Genomic DNA, 18,830 nt, shown 5'->3' on the forward strand with positions numbered 1-18,830 from the left:
AGATAGGGGTGGGCGATATGGTAAAAATATCATATCACGATTTTTTTTTTTTTTAGAAATATCACAATTCACGATTTTATCAATTCTTTGCCATGTGGGTTTTACTATTTTGCGTGTTTTTGCAAGCGAATTTCCCTTTTATAAAGACAAAGCCTTTCAAAGTAAAAAATATAAAAAGAGTGTTGGATATTTAGGCGAAAGTGGGAGAAAAAAAAATCTTTGTCATTATTTTATCTTTGTTATTAAAAATAAGAACAACACATTACAAATGCACATAATATACAAATAAAATAAACAGTGCTTTATTTTCAGGTACAATAGGTGTATTTAGCAGGAGCATTCAAGGAACCGAATGAACAAATATAAAATAAATCACTATATAGATTGATTCCTATTAAAGCATCTGTATTAAAGTTTTTCAGTCAAGAATAGTGAGTGATTTTTCTCTGCATTTTGTTGTTTTATTAACATTAAAGGAATAGTTCACCCAAAAATAAAAATTTGGTCATCTGTCTGTAGACATGTGCCGGTATTCGGTAATGAATATGCACGATATTGTTATCGTGGGCACTTCAAAATACCGTGAATAATTATTTATTATAAATTATTCTGATTTTTTGAATGCATTAAGAATATTTTTCCCATCAACTGATTACAATGCACAGCAGCTGTATGCGTGAAAGACGCATGCGCACTCTCATGTAAACGAGCACGGATGAGAAGCGCATTGCAGAGCGCGTGAGGCGCTCTGGATAAAGCGCACAATCACTCTCTGACAGCAGAAGGCGCTAAACTGCAGAAAATGCTGCCGTTACCCCCGAAACCATGTAAATAAAGCACCTGCACTACTTTCTAAAACGTATTTAAATAGTTTAAATAGCCATTCAGATTTTTGTATTTGCAGTGGTGTTCATAACAGCGGCAAGTACTTAAATATTTAGACTTAATAGGCTATTTATTTTCACACTTTTTTTACATTTTAATCTGGACTACAACATGCCCTTGATATTGTTTGAAAGTGTTTTGATTATTGTTCGGTCACACTTTACATTAGGGCTTCATTAGTTGACATTATGTTAATTAATTAGTTAACAAACTGCCAATTAAAAATTCTTCTAAACATTAATCTTAGGTAATTCCAATATTTAATAACACATTGTTAAAATCAAAAGTTGCAACTGTGTTATTTAATGAGCTAACGAACTAAGAGTTGTATTTTTTAACACGGATGAATAACTTCTGTAGCAAATGTAACTATTGCTCATTGTGAATTTTAATGCATTAAGGTTAACTAATGGGATCTTATTGTAAAGTGATACCTGTTGGTCTTTATTCTTTTGCACTTTAGTCTGTGTAAAAATGTTTTACTTTATACATATTGTATTTAAATATTCAGCTATTTTTGTTATAAGAAAAAAGTTATTAAACCTGTTATACTGTATTATGACAACACTTTTTTGCAACTAAATTTCAATATCGTGATAATACCATATACCGTGATAAAATCATGAGCAATTAATGGCAACATGAACATTTGATACCGTATGTCAATTCTGTCATAGTGTTTTATTTTTATACCATCATTTACTCACTCAAAAGTTGTTTTAAACCTGAATGAGTTCGCAGATTAATCGCCTTCGATTATGAACGCGATATTGCGTAGCTTGTCAGTGATCTACGACTGTGTAGTAAATGCTGCTCCATCTAAAAGCATGTGATGGAGATTTACTACTGATCACAGAACCGGCTTTACTGACGAGATGCGCATGACAACTGCATGCAATTTATCATGCAGCCCTAGTTTCTTTCTTCTGCTGAACATAAATGCTGTTTTGAAGAATGTGGAAAACCAAACAGTTGCTGGTCCACAGTGACTTACATTAGTATTTATTTCCTACTATCAAATACAATGTGGACCAGCAACTGTTTGGTTACCCACATTCTTCAAAATATCTTTTTTTGTGTTCAGCACAAGAAAGAAATTAATACAGATTTGGGACAACGTGAGTGAGTAAATAATGACAGAAATAAAATTTTAGGGTGAACTATCCCTTTAATGACAGTCGGCTGCATGTTTAATACTGTCCCTTTAAGACCTGCAAGCATCTAATATACAGGCATGTATCCATTTCTCTCTCAACTGTTTACTTTCATTTTAGACATAACCAACTGAGCCTATATGTAAACCTTGTGTGTTTTGACAGTATTAGCACAAAAGATAGCTTAGTTCTGTAATCAGGCACTGTTAGACAGGCTTTTTAGTGCGTGCGAATGAAATGCTTGACCGGCAAGGCTTTAAAGCACATGCAAATGATGTACTTTTGTAATTGCAAATATGTGCGGTGTCCTGTGCGAGTAACTCTATCGCCGAGATGAAATTAGATGTGAATGTATGTCAAATTGTACAGCATAGAGACGGAGGCGCCAGAACTGCAGCTGATACAGTGTGCGCTGTTGCACGATACTACGATATTTCTTAAAAAGCAGATTGTGGAGACATTTTTATCGTCCATGATCAAAAATCATCATATCGCACACCTCTAGCTGTAGATATACATCACTCTACAAAAGTGCAACAATATGTGTCATAGACAGTGACAATATATATTGTGTGTAGTTCACCAAAAATTCAAGTTTAACATTTAATTGAATCTTTAATTTTGTTTTTATTCACATAAACAATGATCAACGCGCATACAAAATAGCGCATCAAATATGGTAAACCCACCCGGAAGCTCACCCTTTTGAGCTTTCATGTTTATTAATTAACTATTATATAGATTTTATAGTAATTAAATTGATTAACTAAAATTAGAATACGTTATTTAATCAAATGCAATACTTTTAAATATTTTATGTGTCTAACAAAACACTGTATGTTTAGCAAAGCTCTTTCTCTTTTCTGTTTAATAAACTGTACTTTTTGTTAACTGGCTAGCATATGTCTGTGGAAGCTTGTTTCCACCATGGATTAAAAATAAAAAAGATAATTGCAGCTATTTATTTCATAATTCAGACTTTTTTGAAATCACAATTGTGAGAAAAAGTCAAAATTCCGAAATAAACAGAAATGGGAGATGTAAATGCAAAATTGCATGTTTACATTCTCAGAATTCGAGTTTATATCTTGCAATTCTGAATTTATATCTCTCAATTCTGATTTATATCTCACAATTTTGAGTTTACATTTCACACTTCAGCCTTTTTTGTGACTTTCTTGTGACATAGTCAAAATTACTTGTTTTTGTTTTTTTTAAATTCCGTAAAAAAACCTATTGCGAGTTCTGAGAAAAAAAAGTCGGAATTGTGAGAAAGTCAGTAAGGTTCTGTTGATATCTGGCAATTTTTTTTTTATTTTATTTTTTTTTGGAAAAGAATTCCAAATTGTGAGAAAAAGTTGCAATTACTGTTTTCACTTTTTTTTTTATTCCGTGGTGTAAACAGGATTCCATATATGTCATAGAAGTAATAATTTGAAACTTAACAATATGTCATGTTACACCCTAGTCACGTTGTGTTGTCAGATTGATATAATAGGACACGCATTCAGATTCGGACAGATTTCTGTTGGGTTTATGGTTGACATTGTGTGTGTCTCTCACTCCGTAGGCTGTTCAGAATGCTGTCGGTTCTCTGTCGCTTCTGTCTCCCACCAAACTGCTGCCGCGTGTCATGGATCATGTGGCCCAGCGCTTGTCCAATCCGGCGCTGAGGCAGGTGACGCGTCAGGAGTATGCCATCATGCAAACGCCGGAGGGAGAACTTTACGACAAGAGCATCATTATGAGGTAAAGTCAACTGAACAAGGTGGAGTGAATACACATTCTGAGATGAATGAATGAGAATCACATGGATCGGGTAGTTTCTAGTAAGCGTTGTTGTCTTGTTTTTGGCAGCGCTCAGCAGGAGAGCACAAAGAAAGGCAACATGAAAAGAGAGAATAAGGCGTATTCCTTCAAAGAGCAGATCATTGAACTGGAGCTTCAAGAGGTGAGAGAGAAATACAGCAAATGATCTGCTCGAATAAAAAAGGAGACTACTGCATACTGAGTAGTTACTGTACACTGTTCAGTCAAAAATTGTATTGACAGTACGCGGCAAGAAACACTTCCAACTGAAATACAGAACATTCTCACCTCACTGCATAACCTGTTGATTTTTGAGTGACGTCTAGTTGTTGAAAATCTTGAAAATAAACCATTATTTCGCAATTTTATAAAACAATATTTTGCATAAAATTTTTTAAGTATTATAATATTCTCTAAAATATATATATATTTTAGCAATTTTTGTGCATCTTGCAAAGTTGCAATTCGGTATGTTTTATACATATTAAAAAAGTATCTAATAATAATTTCTCAAATTTAGTGCGTTTATGATTAACTAAAATATATTAAATTATAAATATATTCGATATATTAAATAACAAAGATACATTAAAATGATAAAATATATAAAAATAGATCAATATGTATATACAACTTTTGGCAGTCACATTAAAAATCTGGGCTGATGTTGGCTCTAGTTCATCAGTCACACTGGAAATGAAACAAGCACATTGCATTGTGGGATACTGTATCTGGTGCAGTGCTATCTGTTTTATACTGCACATCTGATTGATCTCCCCTTTGTGTTTGTCTTGTAGGAGATCAAGAAGAAAAAAGGCATCAAAGAGGAGATCCAGCTGACCATCAAGCAGAAGGAGATGATGCAGAACCAGCTGGAGAATGAGTCTGCCATCCGCAAGCGTTTGCAGGAGGTGAGAGGTCATACGTTACCGAAGACCACCTGAGATGCACCCATCAGTGTGAACAAACCACTGAGCCGTGTCTCTGTCTCTCTTGTTCTGTCTCAGCTGGATGGGGAGCTGCAGTGTGCGGTCGGTCTGTTGGAGGTGGCTCTGGCCCGTCGTCCTCCTTTGATCTGGATGCATCTTCCTGGAGTTCTGCAGGTTGTTCTGCCCCTCCTTCAGTCTCCTCTGGCTGCTCCCCGCGTCAAACAGGTCTTCCTGCACATCGGCGTCTCTCTCATGCCTAAAGAACTGCACTACCTGGGTATGCCTTCCTTTTCCTGTTTGTTTATAACCGTTTGCTCTTATTAAATGTCTTCACTTGTATTTGTTGTCCTTGTTTTCACGTATACATTTTTTTTAATGCAAATACATATTTAATGCTGCCCAACTTTGTTTTTGCGTATATCAATAACAGATGTCGTATATTTGGTTTAGTGTGTGATTGTGGCTCAAGTGAATATGCATTTGTGTAAATAAAATAAAATTTAAATTTAAAAAGTGTATTATCTCAACAGCTAAAACAATTGACATTTTTAAAGTGAATATGCATTTGTGTAAATTAAATTAAATTTAAAAAATGTTATTTCAACAGCTAAAGTAATTTACATTTCTAAAAGAAATATCCATTTTTGTCTAAATAAAACAAAAAAGTATTTTAACAGCTAAAATATTTCTCAATATGCATCTGTGTAAATAACCTTTAAAAATATATAATTTCAACAGCTAAAACAATTGACATTTCTAAAGTGAATATGCATTTGTGTAAATAAAATTGCATTAAAAATATGCATAAATAATAGTAAAATAATAACATTTTAAAAATCATTTAACCAGCTAGAAATCTCCTCATAAAATCTGTATACAATGATTTTTAAATGCCTAATACAGCAGTAATTGGCTACTAGAAAATTCACTTCACGGTTTTAACTTTATTTAGGTCTTTGTTTCACATATAAATAATGTAAGTTAGGTTTAATGCAAGTGCATGCTTAAAGCTGCCTGAGATCATTTCTGCATGTGTGAATAACAGTTGTCTTACCTTTGGTTTCATATGATTCAAATCTGTGTTTTTCTCGGTTAATTTAGCGGTTCTCGTGGGTCATGTGACCTTGCGTCAGCTGAAGCCAGAGTGTGATTTGGATCCTGCCTGGGCTCAAGAAGATCTGAACACAGCAACGCAACGAACCATCTCACTGCTGCACACAAACACAGCACTTCAGAGAGATGGCAAGACCGGTGAATAACACACACCCACATGTGGGACAGTCATCAAAACTAAATTAAAACTATGGCAGGCCATTTTAACATTTATTCTAAGTATAAAACATACCATTTTCATGCTACTAGTACTTCCATTAGGTAGTAGTACTTATTGGCTACTGGTGCTTATTCTTTAGCTACTAGTACTGTTTTAAAAGATACTAATACTTATTCATTAGATACTAGTTCTTATTTATAATATACTGGTACTTATTCATTACATACTAGTACTTAGATACTAGTATGTATTCATTACCTGTGATATAGATACTACTACTTACTATTAGATACTAGTACTTATCTTATTTTTTCTTTCTTTTTTTAAAAAAAAAGAAATTAATATTTTTATTCCGCAAGGATATGTTAAATGGATAAAAAGTTATAGTAAAGACTTTCTATTTTGAATCAATGCTGTTCTTTTTAACTTTTTATTCATCAAAGAATCAAAGAAAAAAGTATCACAGGTTCCAAAAAAATATTAAGCAGCACAACAGTTTCCAGCACTGATAATAAATCAGCATATTATACTGATTTCTGAAGATCACGTGGCACTGAAGACTGGACTAATGATGTTGAAAATTCAGCTTTGCTTCACTGGAATAAACTATATTTTTAAAGTATATTAAAAATAGGAAACCCATATTAGAAATTTCAATAATATTTCACAATATTTCTGGGGTTTTTTCTGTATTTTGATAAAATAAATACAGTCTTGAGCATAAGAGACTCCATTAAAAAAACAAGGTCAATTATTTATTAGGTTTATAATATAGGCCTATCAATATAATGTAATATCAAAACAAACTGAAGCATTTTAACTGATAGAATAGAATAGAATGGAAAAAAAATACAAACTGAAGCATTTAAACTGATAGAATAGAAAACAAACTGAAGTATTTAAACTGAGAACTGTAAGCTAAATATATTTTTAAAAAACTTGAACGTGAATTCTTCTATAGCTATCTAAACATCCCTATGAAGGATAGTTTGCACAATGCACCTGTGTGTGACTGTAAATTGTTACCGTTCTGTGCCCATCATCCGACTTAATCAAGCCACTCTTCTTTAATACATGATGACGTTTTATTTCACATGTCATTGGTTTGCGTTGGCTCTCGCGTTGAGCTATTTTGTCTATTGAAGTATTCGGTACAGCGACTCATTTGGCGCACATCATTCTCTTTCCATGAAACCTGTAAACCCTCATGCAGTGTATGTTTCATTCATACTCGAAGCCGGAGGGCGCTCACGTGCAGAGAGTCGTATGAGGAAATTCCTAATATGGACAAAAGCTTCTAGCTATTCCTGGATGAAAACAGTTGTTTTCAGAAAAACAGAAACGTTTGGAAACATGAAGACATTAAACATTTGACTGCGACAATATGGTTTATTTGTGTTTGTCAAGTCATCTCCAGGTAATAAATAAAGTATATGAACAATGCAGTGCTAACTGACATAGCATTTATTACAGTATTGAAACTATTCTGCCTTATTATGTGATAAAAAAGTGTTTGTAATATATAAACAAATCATTATTATTGGTTATTGTCCAGCAGTTGTCTGATTTCTAGGCCAATTAAAAGCTAGAAATGAGAGAAAAATTTAAGTTGCCTATACACTACCAGTCAAAAGTTTTTGAACAGTAAGATTTTTAATGTTTTTAAAAAAAGTCTCTTCTGTTCACCAAGCCTGCATTTATTTGATCCAAAGTACAGCAAAACAGTAAAAATTTGAAAAAGTTTTACTAGGCTATTTCAAATAACTGTTTTATTTGAATATATTTTAAAATGTAATTTATAGTGATTTCCAAGCTACATTTTTTTGCATCATTACTCCAGTCACACTATCCTTCAGAAATCATTCTGATATTCTGATTTGCTGCTCAAAAACATTAATAGTAATAATAATAAAAATTAAAAAAGGTTTCTTGAGCAGCAAATCAGTATATTAGAATGATTTCTGAAGATCATGTGACACTGAAGACTGGAGTAATAATGCTGAAAATTCAGCTTTGATCACAGCAATCATTTTAAAATATATTCAAATAGAAAGCAGTTATTTTAAATAGTAAAAATATTTCACAACGTTACTGCTTTTGCTGTACTTTGAATCAAATAAATGCAGACTTGGTGAGCAGAAGAGACTCTTTATAAAACAAAAAAATCTTACTGTTCAAAAACTGTTGACTGGCACGTTATATAGATTACAGAAATGTTATATTGTAATGTTTTATATATATATATATATATATTTTTTTCTTTTCTTTTTTATATATATATATATATAACATTTCTGCCCCCCTCACTTCTGAAATGATGGCTACGACCCTGGCCAGGTATGTTTACACATACGAGGAATTTGTTTTCGTGACAGAAGCTTCCACAGTGTAACATGACAGTTACAGAACAAAAAAAAACACAGATAATTAAAATAAATAAATAAATACAAGTAAAATAAGGAATAAAAAATATACAAATCGACAATTGTATGTACAGGTATATAGCAATAGACAGTTGTATGTACAGGTATATTATGTGCAAATTGAAATGTAGACTGAGTATGTGTGTTAGATAAATAAGTGTATGAGTGAATAAATAGTGTGTGTTCCACAGTTATTGTCAAGTGTTCATGAGATGGATGGCCTGAGGGAAGAAACTGTTCCTGTGTCTGGCCGTTCTGGAGCTCAGAGCTCTGTAGCGTCGACCAGATGGCAACAGTTCAAAGAGGGAGTGTATCGGCTTTCCAGTAAGCCGCTGCCGTTGATAATATGAGTGAGCAAGTTCTAGAACGCGAACACGTCCCTGCAAACGGAAATAGATGCAAAACAAATGTCTTTCTTTATTTGTGCTCCAATAACAATTGTTCCAAAACAACTTGCTATGAGTGTTCCTTGTTCATTAACATGTACAATCCAAGTCCATACCTTGAAGACACAGCATAAGATCATAGTCCTTATTGCACGCTACTCTGCCGTGCGGTCAAAAACTGTGATTCCCAATTACCAACGCACACCTGGCTCTTACACTCAGTGTTACAATTATACTGTGTCACAGTGCCACCCAGTGGCCAATTTCAGACTTTTCCACACTGATGCGGAGTCACTGGAAGAGAATTGAATACTTATTTTTTCTGAATAATTCCTCTTTGCCACTCTGATCTCCTTTTCCAGTGTGTATTTAGCCTGTTTATACAAGACATTATCTCCCTTCCTGTGAGCATCTTCTTTGGCCTAACGGAGCCGTCTTGAGTTTTGGAGTGAACTATGGTTTGTCATTGTTGTAGGTTAAATGAGTCCTGATAGGAGTGCACATATCTTCACAGAAACTGATATAAGATGTTACAGTCTCTGTGAGCTCGTCCAGATCTGTGGCAGCAGCAGCTTCAAAAACACTCTAATCAGTGAGGTCAAAACAAGCTTTTAAATCCTGCTCTGCTTCATTAGTCCATCTTTTTACAGTCCTTAATACAGGTTTAGCTGATTTCAGTTCCTGCCTGTAGGTTGTTATAAGATACATCAACTCTATAGTGGTTTTCCCGAGCATTGCAATTCTTTCATAATTGATATCTGAATGACAGATCCCCATAGAAGTCAATGGCAAAAATGTCAAATTTGTTACTAGTAACAGTAAAATTGTTACTTGTCACCATTGAAATAAGAACTAATATCTAATGAATATGTACTATTATCTTAAAAAAGTTACTAGTAGCTAAAGAATAAGCACTAGTAGCTGATGAATAAGTACTAGTACTTAATGGAATAGATACTAGTAGCTAAAAAATAAGTGCCAGTAGTATTAAAATAGATGATAGTACGTTTTAAGCATTAAACGTTAAAATGGCTTGCCATATTACAACAGGTTTTGGTGCAAGAAATGGACTTCATAGTTCAAAAAATATTAAAGACATGTAGTTTGAAGTAAGGGCGTCTCTGATTTAAAGACTCAATAGAGATGTATTTGTGTGTTGAGTTGCAGGATCAGGTGCATTTGTCCTGTCAGCGCCGGCGTTCTCCTTCTGTTTCCCGCTGCTGCAGGCGGTGTTGAGTCAGAGCAGCGGATCCTCAGAGGAGACCGAGCTCATGATGACCCGTGCACTGCAGGTCATCAGCACACACGCACAGCTGCGGGCGAAATTCAACGAAACCGACACACTCATAGACGAGGTACCATTGGGTTTTCAACTAGTTGCTTTGTCATTAATCTGCGTTTTTGATTTTATGATTTGTCAACTTTGCAGTAACTGAAATTTTGACATCTGGATTTGAATTTGATAAGATATTAATAGTTAGGAATAAATCAAGATTTATAAAGGCATGTATGTGTTCTTATATTTAATTAAATAGCATGCAAATGAATGCCATACTTTTCTTTCATGACTTGTAGTGAATGATGGAATTGTTAAATGATTGACCACAGTTACATACACCAAGGATATTATGAAATTAAAGGGTTAGTTCACCCAAAAATGAAAGTTAGCCTGTTATTTACTCACCCTCAAGCCATCCTAAGTGTATATGACTTTCTTCTTTCAGACAAATCCAATCTTAGTTGTATTAAAAATTGTCCTGGCTGTTCTAAGCGTTATTATTATTGGGTGGGTGTTTCTGTTCAACAGTCCAAAACACGTGAAATAAAGTGCATGCATCCGTAATAAAACATGCCTCAGACGGCTCCGGTGGGTGAATAAAGGCCTCCTGTAGAGAATCCATGCGTTTTTTAAAGAAAAATATCCATATTTCAAACGTAATAAACACTTCTCTCTCACTTCATCTAACTGTGGTACGCAGAAGCCGTGCCGACGGATGACGTAAGACGTCGGCGTTGCATGATTAGTGACGAACGCGGAGAGAGAACAAAACGCCGGTCGTAAATTAGAAGTACAAACCGAGGATTTGTAAAGAAAAATGTTGGAAAATTTCAATATAAGCCAAGAGGAGACTGGTTTTCCTTCGCTAAAGTAAGGAAACTTTGCTTCTTTTGCTCCTGTTTACAAACTCGTGAGACTAGCATATCTCAGAGGTGCGTGTGACACATACGTCATCCTTCCACATACGACAGTCCACGGAAGTGAGAGAAAAGTGTTTATTAAGTTTGAAATACTTTTCTTATCAAAATGCATGGATTCACTACAGGAGGCCTTTATTCACGCCCCAGAGCCGTGTGAGGCACATTTTATTATGGATGCGCGTGCTTTATTTAACGTGTTTTGGACTGTTAAAGAGAAACACCCGCCCACTGCAATAACGCTTGGAATAGCCAGGACAATTTTTAATATAACTCAGATTGGATTCGTCTGAAAGAAGAAAGTCATATACACCTAGGATGCCTCGATGGTGAGTAAATCACAGGCTAATTTTCATTTTTGGGTGAACTAACCCTTTAACTGAATTTAGTTGGTTTGTGTTATGCGTCATGTCAGTTCAGGTTTAAAAAATTTTTAAATGTTCAGTTATACCATACATGATATTTTTATATTATATAATATAAAAAAGTTTACAAAATTAGATTATTAAAATTGTTCCGGTATAAAAAGAAATGTAGTAAAAAGAAATAAAAAATTCATTAATACAAATATACAGTCTTATCTTTATTTAAAAATATATATTCGAAAAAGATTATTAAAATTAAAATTGAGTATTAAAAAATAAAAAATAAATAATTTTTAAATACAGATTTTATAAAAAAATATTCAATTATACCTTTACAACCAAATAATATAAATTAATAGCTGAAGTTATTATTCTGAAATTATTAAAATTACATTCAGATATAAAACAGTAGAAATGTAGTAAATTAATTTAAAAATCAATAATAAAAATATTCAGTTATGTTTATCTAAAAATATACAATTAAAGTAATAAATTAAAGTATTAAGATTATATTCAAGTTCAATATTCAAATTTAATCATAAATTAAAAATTCAATAATAAAACCTATCTATATAAAAATGTAAATGAGTACAATTTAAATTTTAATCATGTTTAAAAAAATATATATATAATATATATTTTAAAAATCACTAACAAAAATGTAGCTTTTTCTATGCATGTTAAAGAAAAGTTCACATTAAAGAAAAATCTCATAAAAATGTCAGAGATGCACATTTAGAATGATTCTATCCGTGTCTTTATAACTGAAACCCCTGCAGTTTATAATTAAGGTTTTTTTCTATTTGTCCAGAACGGCCCAGAGCTGCTGCCCAGAGTCAGTATGCTGCTGCTCTTGACCAAAGTGATCGGCACGTCCACCCCTCGCCTTCAGGTAGAGACTCACATCCAGATCAGCACTCAGACACACACACCGAGTGTTTGAGGAGAGTTGTGATGGAGTGTGTGTGTGTTGTAGGTGCTGGCATCAGGCTGTCTGACGGCGCTGTGTGCCAGCGCTGGAGGGCAGGAGGGATGTGCGCTCGCCGAACAGCCTGAGATTGACGCTCTGCTGGAGGCTTTACTGTCCCCGTGCTTCTGTGTCAGAGACGCTGCGCTCAGGGTCAGTGCCTTTCTCTTTCTGACGCATGTGACATATTAAGAAATCCTTTTAATCAAAGCCAATCGACTCGCTCTTGTAGGGTCTGCTGGAGATGGAGTTTGCATTGCCCACCGACAGCGCTGACGCCAGCGGTCTGAAGATGCTGAGGAGACTGTGGGTGGCCAAATTTGATGTGGAGGAGGAGGGCAGAGCGCTGGCGGAGAAGTGAGTCGTGCACATTTTCACACACCAGCTTCTGGTGCTGGTCCTAATGGGAGTTTGGTTGGGTACTAAAGCTGCTTCCCAAACTCAGACACAGCAGGAAACAACACCCAAGATAATTTGAAAATGTGGATCTGGGAAATGGTTTATTATGTAGACTTCAGTGCAGTTCACGGTTGTTATGAAAGCAATCCTGGCTAGTTTGTGGAAGTGAACTGCTGTTGATGTATAATTTTTATAGCTAATATTTGTCATAACATTTCTCATTTGTGTCAATAAAATAAAACAATTAATTATTTTACCAGCTGATAATAATAATAATAAAATAAATTAAAATGTTTCACCAGCTAAAATCATGGACATTTCTAAAAGTGAATACACATTTGTGTAAATAAAATAGTGGAAATAAGAAAAATATTATTTCACCAGCTAAAATAATATTTCTAAAGTGAATGCAAATTTGTCAAAATGAAATAAAATAAAAATACATTATTTTACCACCTAAAATAATTGACATTTGGAAAGTAAATATATGCATTTGTATACATAAAATGATCATATAAAGTATATAATATATTGTTTCACCAGCTAAAATAATTGACATTTCTAAAGTGAATATCTGAAAGTATATCAAAGTGAAAATAATTGAAATTTTAAAGTGATGCAATTGTGTAAATAAAAATACAGCTAAAAATAGACATTTTTAAAGTGAATATGCGTTTGTCAAAATAAAATGAAAATTAATAAATAAAATGTAAAAAAAATATATGATTTTACCTGCTAAAATAATTGCCATTTATGCATTTGTATAAAAAAAAAAAAAATAAACTATAAAGTTTAGAGTTGAGATGTTGTGCAGTGGTGAGTCTTGCTCATGCAGTGTGTCTGTCTCAGACTCTGTCAGGCTCTGTGTCTGGATCTGGTCCCTGAGCTGTGTTCGCTCCTGATTGAGGATGTGATCCACCACGAGGAGGCTGTGCGTTCGGCGGGGGCCGAGGCTCTGTCCAGCGCCGTCAGCCAGTACCGCGAGCAGTCGGCCACCGTCCTGACCCAAAAAAAAATAAACTATAAAGTTTAGAGTTGAGATGTTGTGCAGTGGTGAGTCTTGCTCATGCAGTGTGTCTGTCTCAGACTCTGTCAGGCTCTGTGTCTGGATCTGGTCCCTGAGCTGTGTTCGCTCCTGATTGAGGATGTGATCCACCACGAGGAGGCTGTGCGTTCGGCGGGGGCCGAGGCTCTGTCCAGCGCCGTCAGCCAGTACCGCGAGCAGTCGGCCACCGTCCTGACCCAACTCACGGAGCTCTACCACCAGAAACTCTACGTGAGTCTCGCACCCCACATGAGTCTTTCATCACTGCAGCTAGTGCTGGGCGGTATACCGGTTCATACCGAATACCGGTGTTTATTTTGACTCGTCAATAAATGAGAACAAAACAGCGTTTTCTAGCACCTGTAGCTTACTGATTGTTTGGAATTATAAATATGAGCGTAGTTCATCTGCTAATATCACATGCACTTTTTTGTTTGTAGTTTTTTTTGTTTGTTACTCAGACGCAGACAGTGCGCTGCATGAGACAAAAAAGTAATATAGCCAACACAACCGCATAGCCGCTCTTTAGTGTAGATGCATGTTGATTTTATCAGACGATGCCGCGATTATAAATGAGAGCGACTCCTGGTTAACACGTATTAAAAGGGGGTATTAATAGTTTAGTCACTATTTAGTGTGGTATTTTTTGACAATATTCACTCATCATGACAGTAAAATAGGGCATTCTAAGTCAATATACTGCAGTATTTCCTCTCAATCAGTAGAAAATATGGTTAACACCCGGTCATGCATGAAAAAAAAAATAGTCATGTACCGTGAAACCGGTATAATTTTGAAAAATACCATGATATACATTTTTGGTCATACTGCCCGGCACTAACCGCAGCCTCCCAGAGAGAACGACGATCGAGTTTAATCTGTGAAATTAAAACCGCTGCGTTCACTGTCATAAATCACTCAGACGCTCATTTTGAATTCATTGCCCTACTATTTAAACTTTAATGGCCGTCATTGTGAAGGCGAGTCATTGTGGATTGTGGTTTGCGTGAGTGAATGGGACGGCTTTGATTTAACGCTCAGTGATGTTTGTGTTCAGAGACCTCCTCCGGTTCTGGACACTCTGGGACGCGTCATTTCTGAATCTCCTCCTGACCAATGGGAGGCCAGGTGAGAGAATGATTCCATGAGTTATTATAGAAATTATAGTTGGAGAGTTTCTCTATTTGTTTTATTTTGTATTTTTAGTTTTCATTCATTCATTCATTCATTCATGATATCTTTGGACAACATCTGTGTAAGTGTCAGTTAATAAAAATGATAGGTATTTAGAACATTTCTCATTTTTACTTTTGTTTTTTATTTCAGTTTTAGTTTTAATTATTAGTTTTCATTTATTTATTCATTAATTTATGATATATGGACAACATCTGTGGCAATGTTAGAGTTGTTATAAAAAATATAGTTACTTAGAAAATGTCTCTAATATTTTTAGCTTTTTGATTTCAGTTTAGTTTTAGTCTTAATTTTTAGCTTTCATTTATTTATTTATGATGTTTTTTTACAACATCTGCGGCAATGGCAGAGTTGTTATAAAAAATATAGTTACTTAGAAAATTTCTCTTGCTTTTTTTTTTTTTTTGGCGATTTCAGTTTAGTTTGTCTTTATTTTTAGTTTCCATTCCTTCCTTCCTACCTTCATTTATTTATTTGTTATATCTTTGGTCAACATTTGTGGCGATGTTGAAGTTATGTCTCTCTTCTTTTTTCTTTTTCTTTTTGATTGTTTTTTTAAATTTTATTTATGATGTCTTTTGACAACATTTGTTGCAATGACAATTTATTAAAGAGGGAACTTCATACATACAATACATTCCTTGCATGTTTTGATCAGAAATATTTGTGATAATCAACATCATGCTACAGATGTGGTCCATGAGCATTGAGTTCCAGTGGAGTTGATCAATCAGTTTCCTCCATGTATAGGGCTTGTGAGTGATTCGTTTCCTGTGTGCAGGTGCGGCATTGCTCTGGCGCTTAACAAACTGGCTGAGTTCCTGGATGAGAGTCAGGTGACGCCCCTCTTCCTGTTCTTTGTGCCGGACGCTCTGAATGACAGACACGCGGAGGTGCGACGCTGCATGCTGGACGCAGCGCTGTCTGCCCTCAACACACATGGCAAGGTACTCAAACTATCAAAAACATCAAAATAAATCTGGAACAAAATTAAAACTAATTATTAGATCAAAAAGCTTAAAAACAGTAAAATTACTGGTTACATTTTATTTTAAAGGGGTCATAAGATGCGATTTCAAGTTTTGCTTTCTCTTTGGAGTGTTACAAGCTGATTGTGCATAGATAAGATCCCTGAAGTTGCAACGACTAAAGTCTCAAAACCAAAGAGATATTCTTTTTGTTACAGTGTAATTATGCATTTAAGTACTGATTAATATTAATTAATGACATGTACTTACTGTATGGTTAGGATTAGGGTTTGGCTTAGGGTTACTTGCTTGTAATTGTGCATAATTAATTGTTATTATAACAGTAAGTACATGTAACGTGTAACAAGGACACCTTAAAATAGTGTTACCAAATTACTAACTAAAAAACAAAAATTGATCTAAAACTAAAACAGAGTTTTATGAAATGAAACCTAAATAGTAATATTTCAAAAAGGCACATAACAAAATTGCTTTTGTTTCACCAGCTAATATAATTGACATTTCTTAATTTTTGTAAATAAAATAAAAATACAATGAATATGTATATATATGTACATTTTAATAAAAAAAGCGCAAGTGAATATGCATCTACATAAAATGAAATTAATAATAAAATAGGTGATAAACGTGAACTAAATGAAAATTAGAAACTGAAATTTGAAAGTTTGAATTGAAGCACTAAAATTACTACCTGAAAAACAAAAACTGAACTAAAAGTAAAAGTGAATTAAAAAGAAATTAAGCCTAAATAGTTGCATTAAAATAATTAAAGCAAAAGCATGTAACAAAATTACTAAAAATTTAACTAAAATAAAAGAAACTGAAAACAATAAAAGCTAACTTAAAATATTAAATTATAATATATAAATCATACTAAAATGAGACTGATCCAGGCTGATTCTCTGGACGCTCCGCTCACTCTGTCTCTGTGTTTGTCTGTCAGGATAACGTGAACTCTCTGCTGCCCGTGTTTGAGGAGTTTCTGAAGAACGCGCCGCAGGACGCCAGCTATGACTCGGTGCGGCAGAGCGTGGTCATCCTCATGGGCTCGCTGGCCAAACATCTGGACAAGAGCGACCCTAAAGTCAAACCCATCGTGGCCAAGCTGATCACAGCCCTCTCCACTCCCTCACAGCAGGTCTGCATCTCTTTCTCTGTTTAGTTGGAATTAACATCATCCAGTGTTAATATGGTATTTGTTATTTAATTAGTTTTTATTTTCTTCAGTTGAATTCAGTGTTAATTTTGACAGCAAATTTTGATTTAGTTTTAGTCATAGTCTTTTGACTAAAATGCCATTTAGTTTTAGTCATCTGAATTGTATTTAGTTTTAGTCTAGTTTTAGTCGACTAAAGCTCCAGTAAATTTAGTTGGCTAAAATCTAATGGGTTTAGTTACAGTGCATTTATTAAGCATTTCTCAAAAATTTCCAAACTCATATAAGTTTGATATTAAGGTTTTATCATGATAGACACCGATTTAACTGCGGTGACACACAACATGCCTTTGTTAAAATTAAATAAAACCACTTCTCATAAAGAACAAGAACATGGTCTTCTTTTTAATTAAATGGTTATATAGGCTAATTATGCATTCTTTATAGCAACTTGTTTACCATATTCTTAATTCTTTCAAGCAGACATATTTATTTCTATAAATAAATTTAGATGAATCTTTAAGACTACTAAAGTTTTTCAGTCAAGAGCAGTGCGTGATTTTCTGTCTTTTGTTGCTTGATTAACATCAATGACTCGGACAATAGCAAATAAATTAGGCTGCTGTCCCTTTAAAACTAGATGCACAGCTGCAATGGATGCAATGTACTGATACACGTTCTCTCTACTGTTTACATTCACTTAAGACATAATCAACTGTGTTTACGTGAATACTTGTCAAAACTGACAATTCAACATCATTTTGTGTGTAATTCTCCATTCATGCGACGCAAGAGTAATCGCGCGCTGTGTATGCTTCAGTGTCTGCGCTCAGAAAACCGGACTGAATTGAGTTCTCTCTTGCGTCGTCAGATTTATCCATATGTCTGCTCTTCTCTTACTCCCACATATTGACATTTTTGAACGTTTTATGCGACGTGCATGTTAGTGTATGTCCCTAACATTTTCGTCTCGTTTTTATTCGTTGACGAAAATGTCAATAGATTTACGTCATAGTTTTTGTCATTCAAAAAGAGTTTTAGTTCGTTATCGTCTCGTTGTTGACGGTGAAAAAAATGCCATTGACAAATTATTCGTCAACGAAATTAACACTAGTTGAATTTCAGGTTTTCAACTAGATTTCAATTGTGGTCTTGTTAAATTTTAGTTCAGTTTTAGTTAGTTTTTATATTTAAAAAAATAATAATATTTAGTTATTTTTATGCATTTATTTATTTGTCATTTTAATGATTTACCTTTTAAGTACTTAAGCTGACTTACAGAAAATTTAGTATTTGAAGATTTGATTAAGGTCTGGTGGTATTTATTAACTTATTTCCTGAGATAAATTTCAGGGGGGGTTTTTTATTTTTTAAATTTTTTTTAATTTTAAGTTTTTATGTTTAAAAACAAGTGGTACTTGTTAACCTATTACCTGAGATAGCTAATACGTTACTTATTAACTGAGTGTAATAGTTAACTGGTATAAACAATTAACTGATAAATGTTTCGCAGCTATTGCTGAGTAGAAACAAAAATGTTGTAGAAACTGTAGAAGCTTTTTAAAGCTACACTAAACATTCATATTTAGAGAAACACTGATTTGTTTAATGCACAGACCTATGTTATTTTTTTTTTTTTTTTTTTTTTTTAATCTTTTGG

General features: G+C 34.1%; 1 protein-coding gene across 2 annotated transcripts in view; it reads left to right on the forward strand.

The window, feature by feature from the left end:
• LOC107552181 (eIF-2-alpha kinase activator GCN1-like) overlaps window positions 1–18,830 on the forward strand; it is a 69,820-nt gene that overhangs the window by 18,191 nt on the left and 32,799 nt on the right. Inside the window, exons 21-34 of one of the 2 annotated variants that reach the window (XM_016234021.1) lie at window positions 3,610–3,788; window positions 3,897–3,990; window positions 4,646–4,759; window positions 4,856–5,054; window positions 5,879–6,028; window positions 10,027–10,214; window positions 12,232–12,312; window positions 12,397–12,540; window positions 12,620–12,744; window positions 13,636–13,791; window positions 14,029–14,062; window positions 14,889–14,959; window positions 15,807–15,972; window positions 16,958–17,152. In XM_016234021.1, coding sequence (XP_016089507.1) covers window positions 3,610–3,788; window positions 3,897–3,990; window positions 4,646–4,759; window positions 4,856–5,054; window positions 5,879–6,028; window positions 10,027–10,214; window positions 12,232–12,312; window positions 12,397–12,540; window positions 12,620–12,744; window positions 13,636–13,791; window positions 14,029–14,062; window positions 14,889–14,959; window positions 15,807–15,972; window positions 16,958–17,152 — 1,896 coding nt within the window. Of the gene's footprint in view, window positions 1–3,609; window positions 3,789–3,896; window positions 3,991–4,645; window positions 4,760–4,855; window positions 5,055–5,878; window positions 6,029–10,026; window positions 10,215–12,231; window positions 12,313–12,396; window positions 12,541–12,619; window positions 12,745–13,635; window positions 13,792–13,872; window positions 14,063–14,888; window positions 14,960–15,806; window positions 15,973–16,957; window positions 17,153–18,830 lie in introns of both variants that reach the window. The other variant, XM_016234022.1, reaches the window with a different exon arrangement.

This window comes from Sinocyclocheilus grahami, unplaced genomic scaffold (assembly GCF_001515645.1).
Source record: "Sinocyclocheilus grahami isolate Dianchi unplaced genomic scaffold, SAMN03320097.WGS_v1.1 scaffold442.1, whole genome shotgun sequence".
NCBI classification, from domain to species: Eukaryota; Metazoa; Chordata; class Actinopteri; order Cypriniformes; family Cyprinidae; genus Sinocyclocheilus; species Sinocyclocheilus grahami.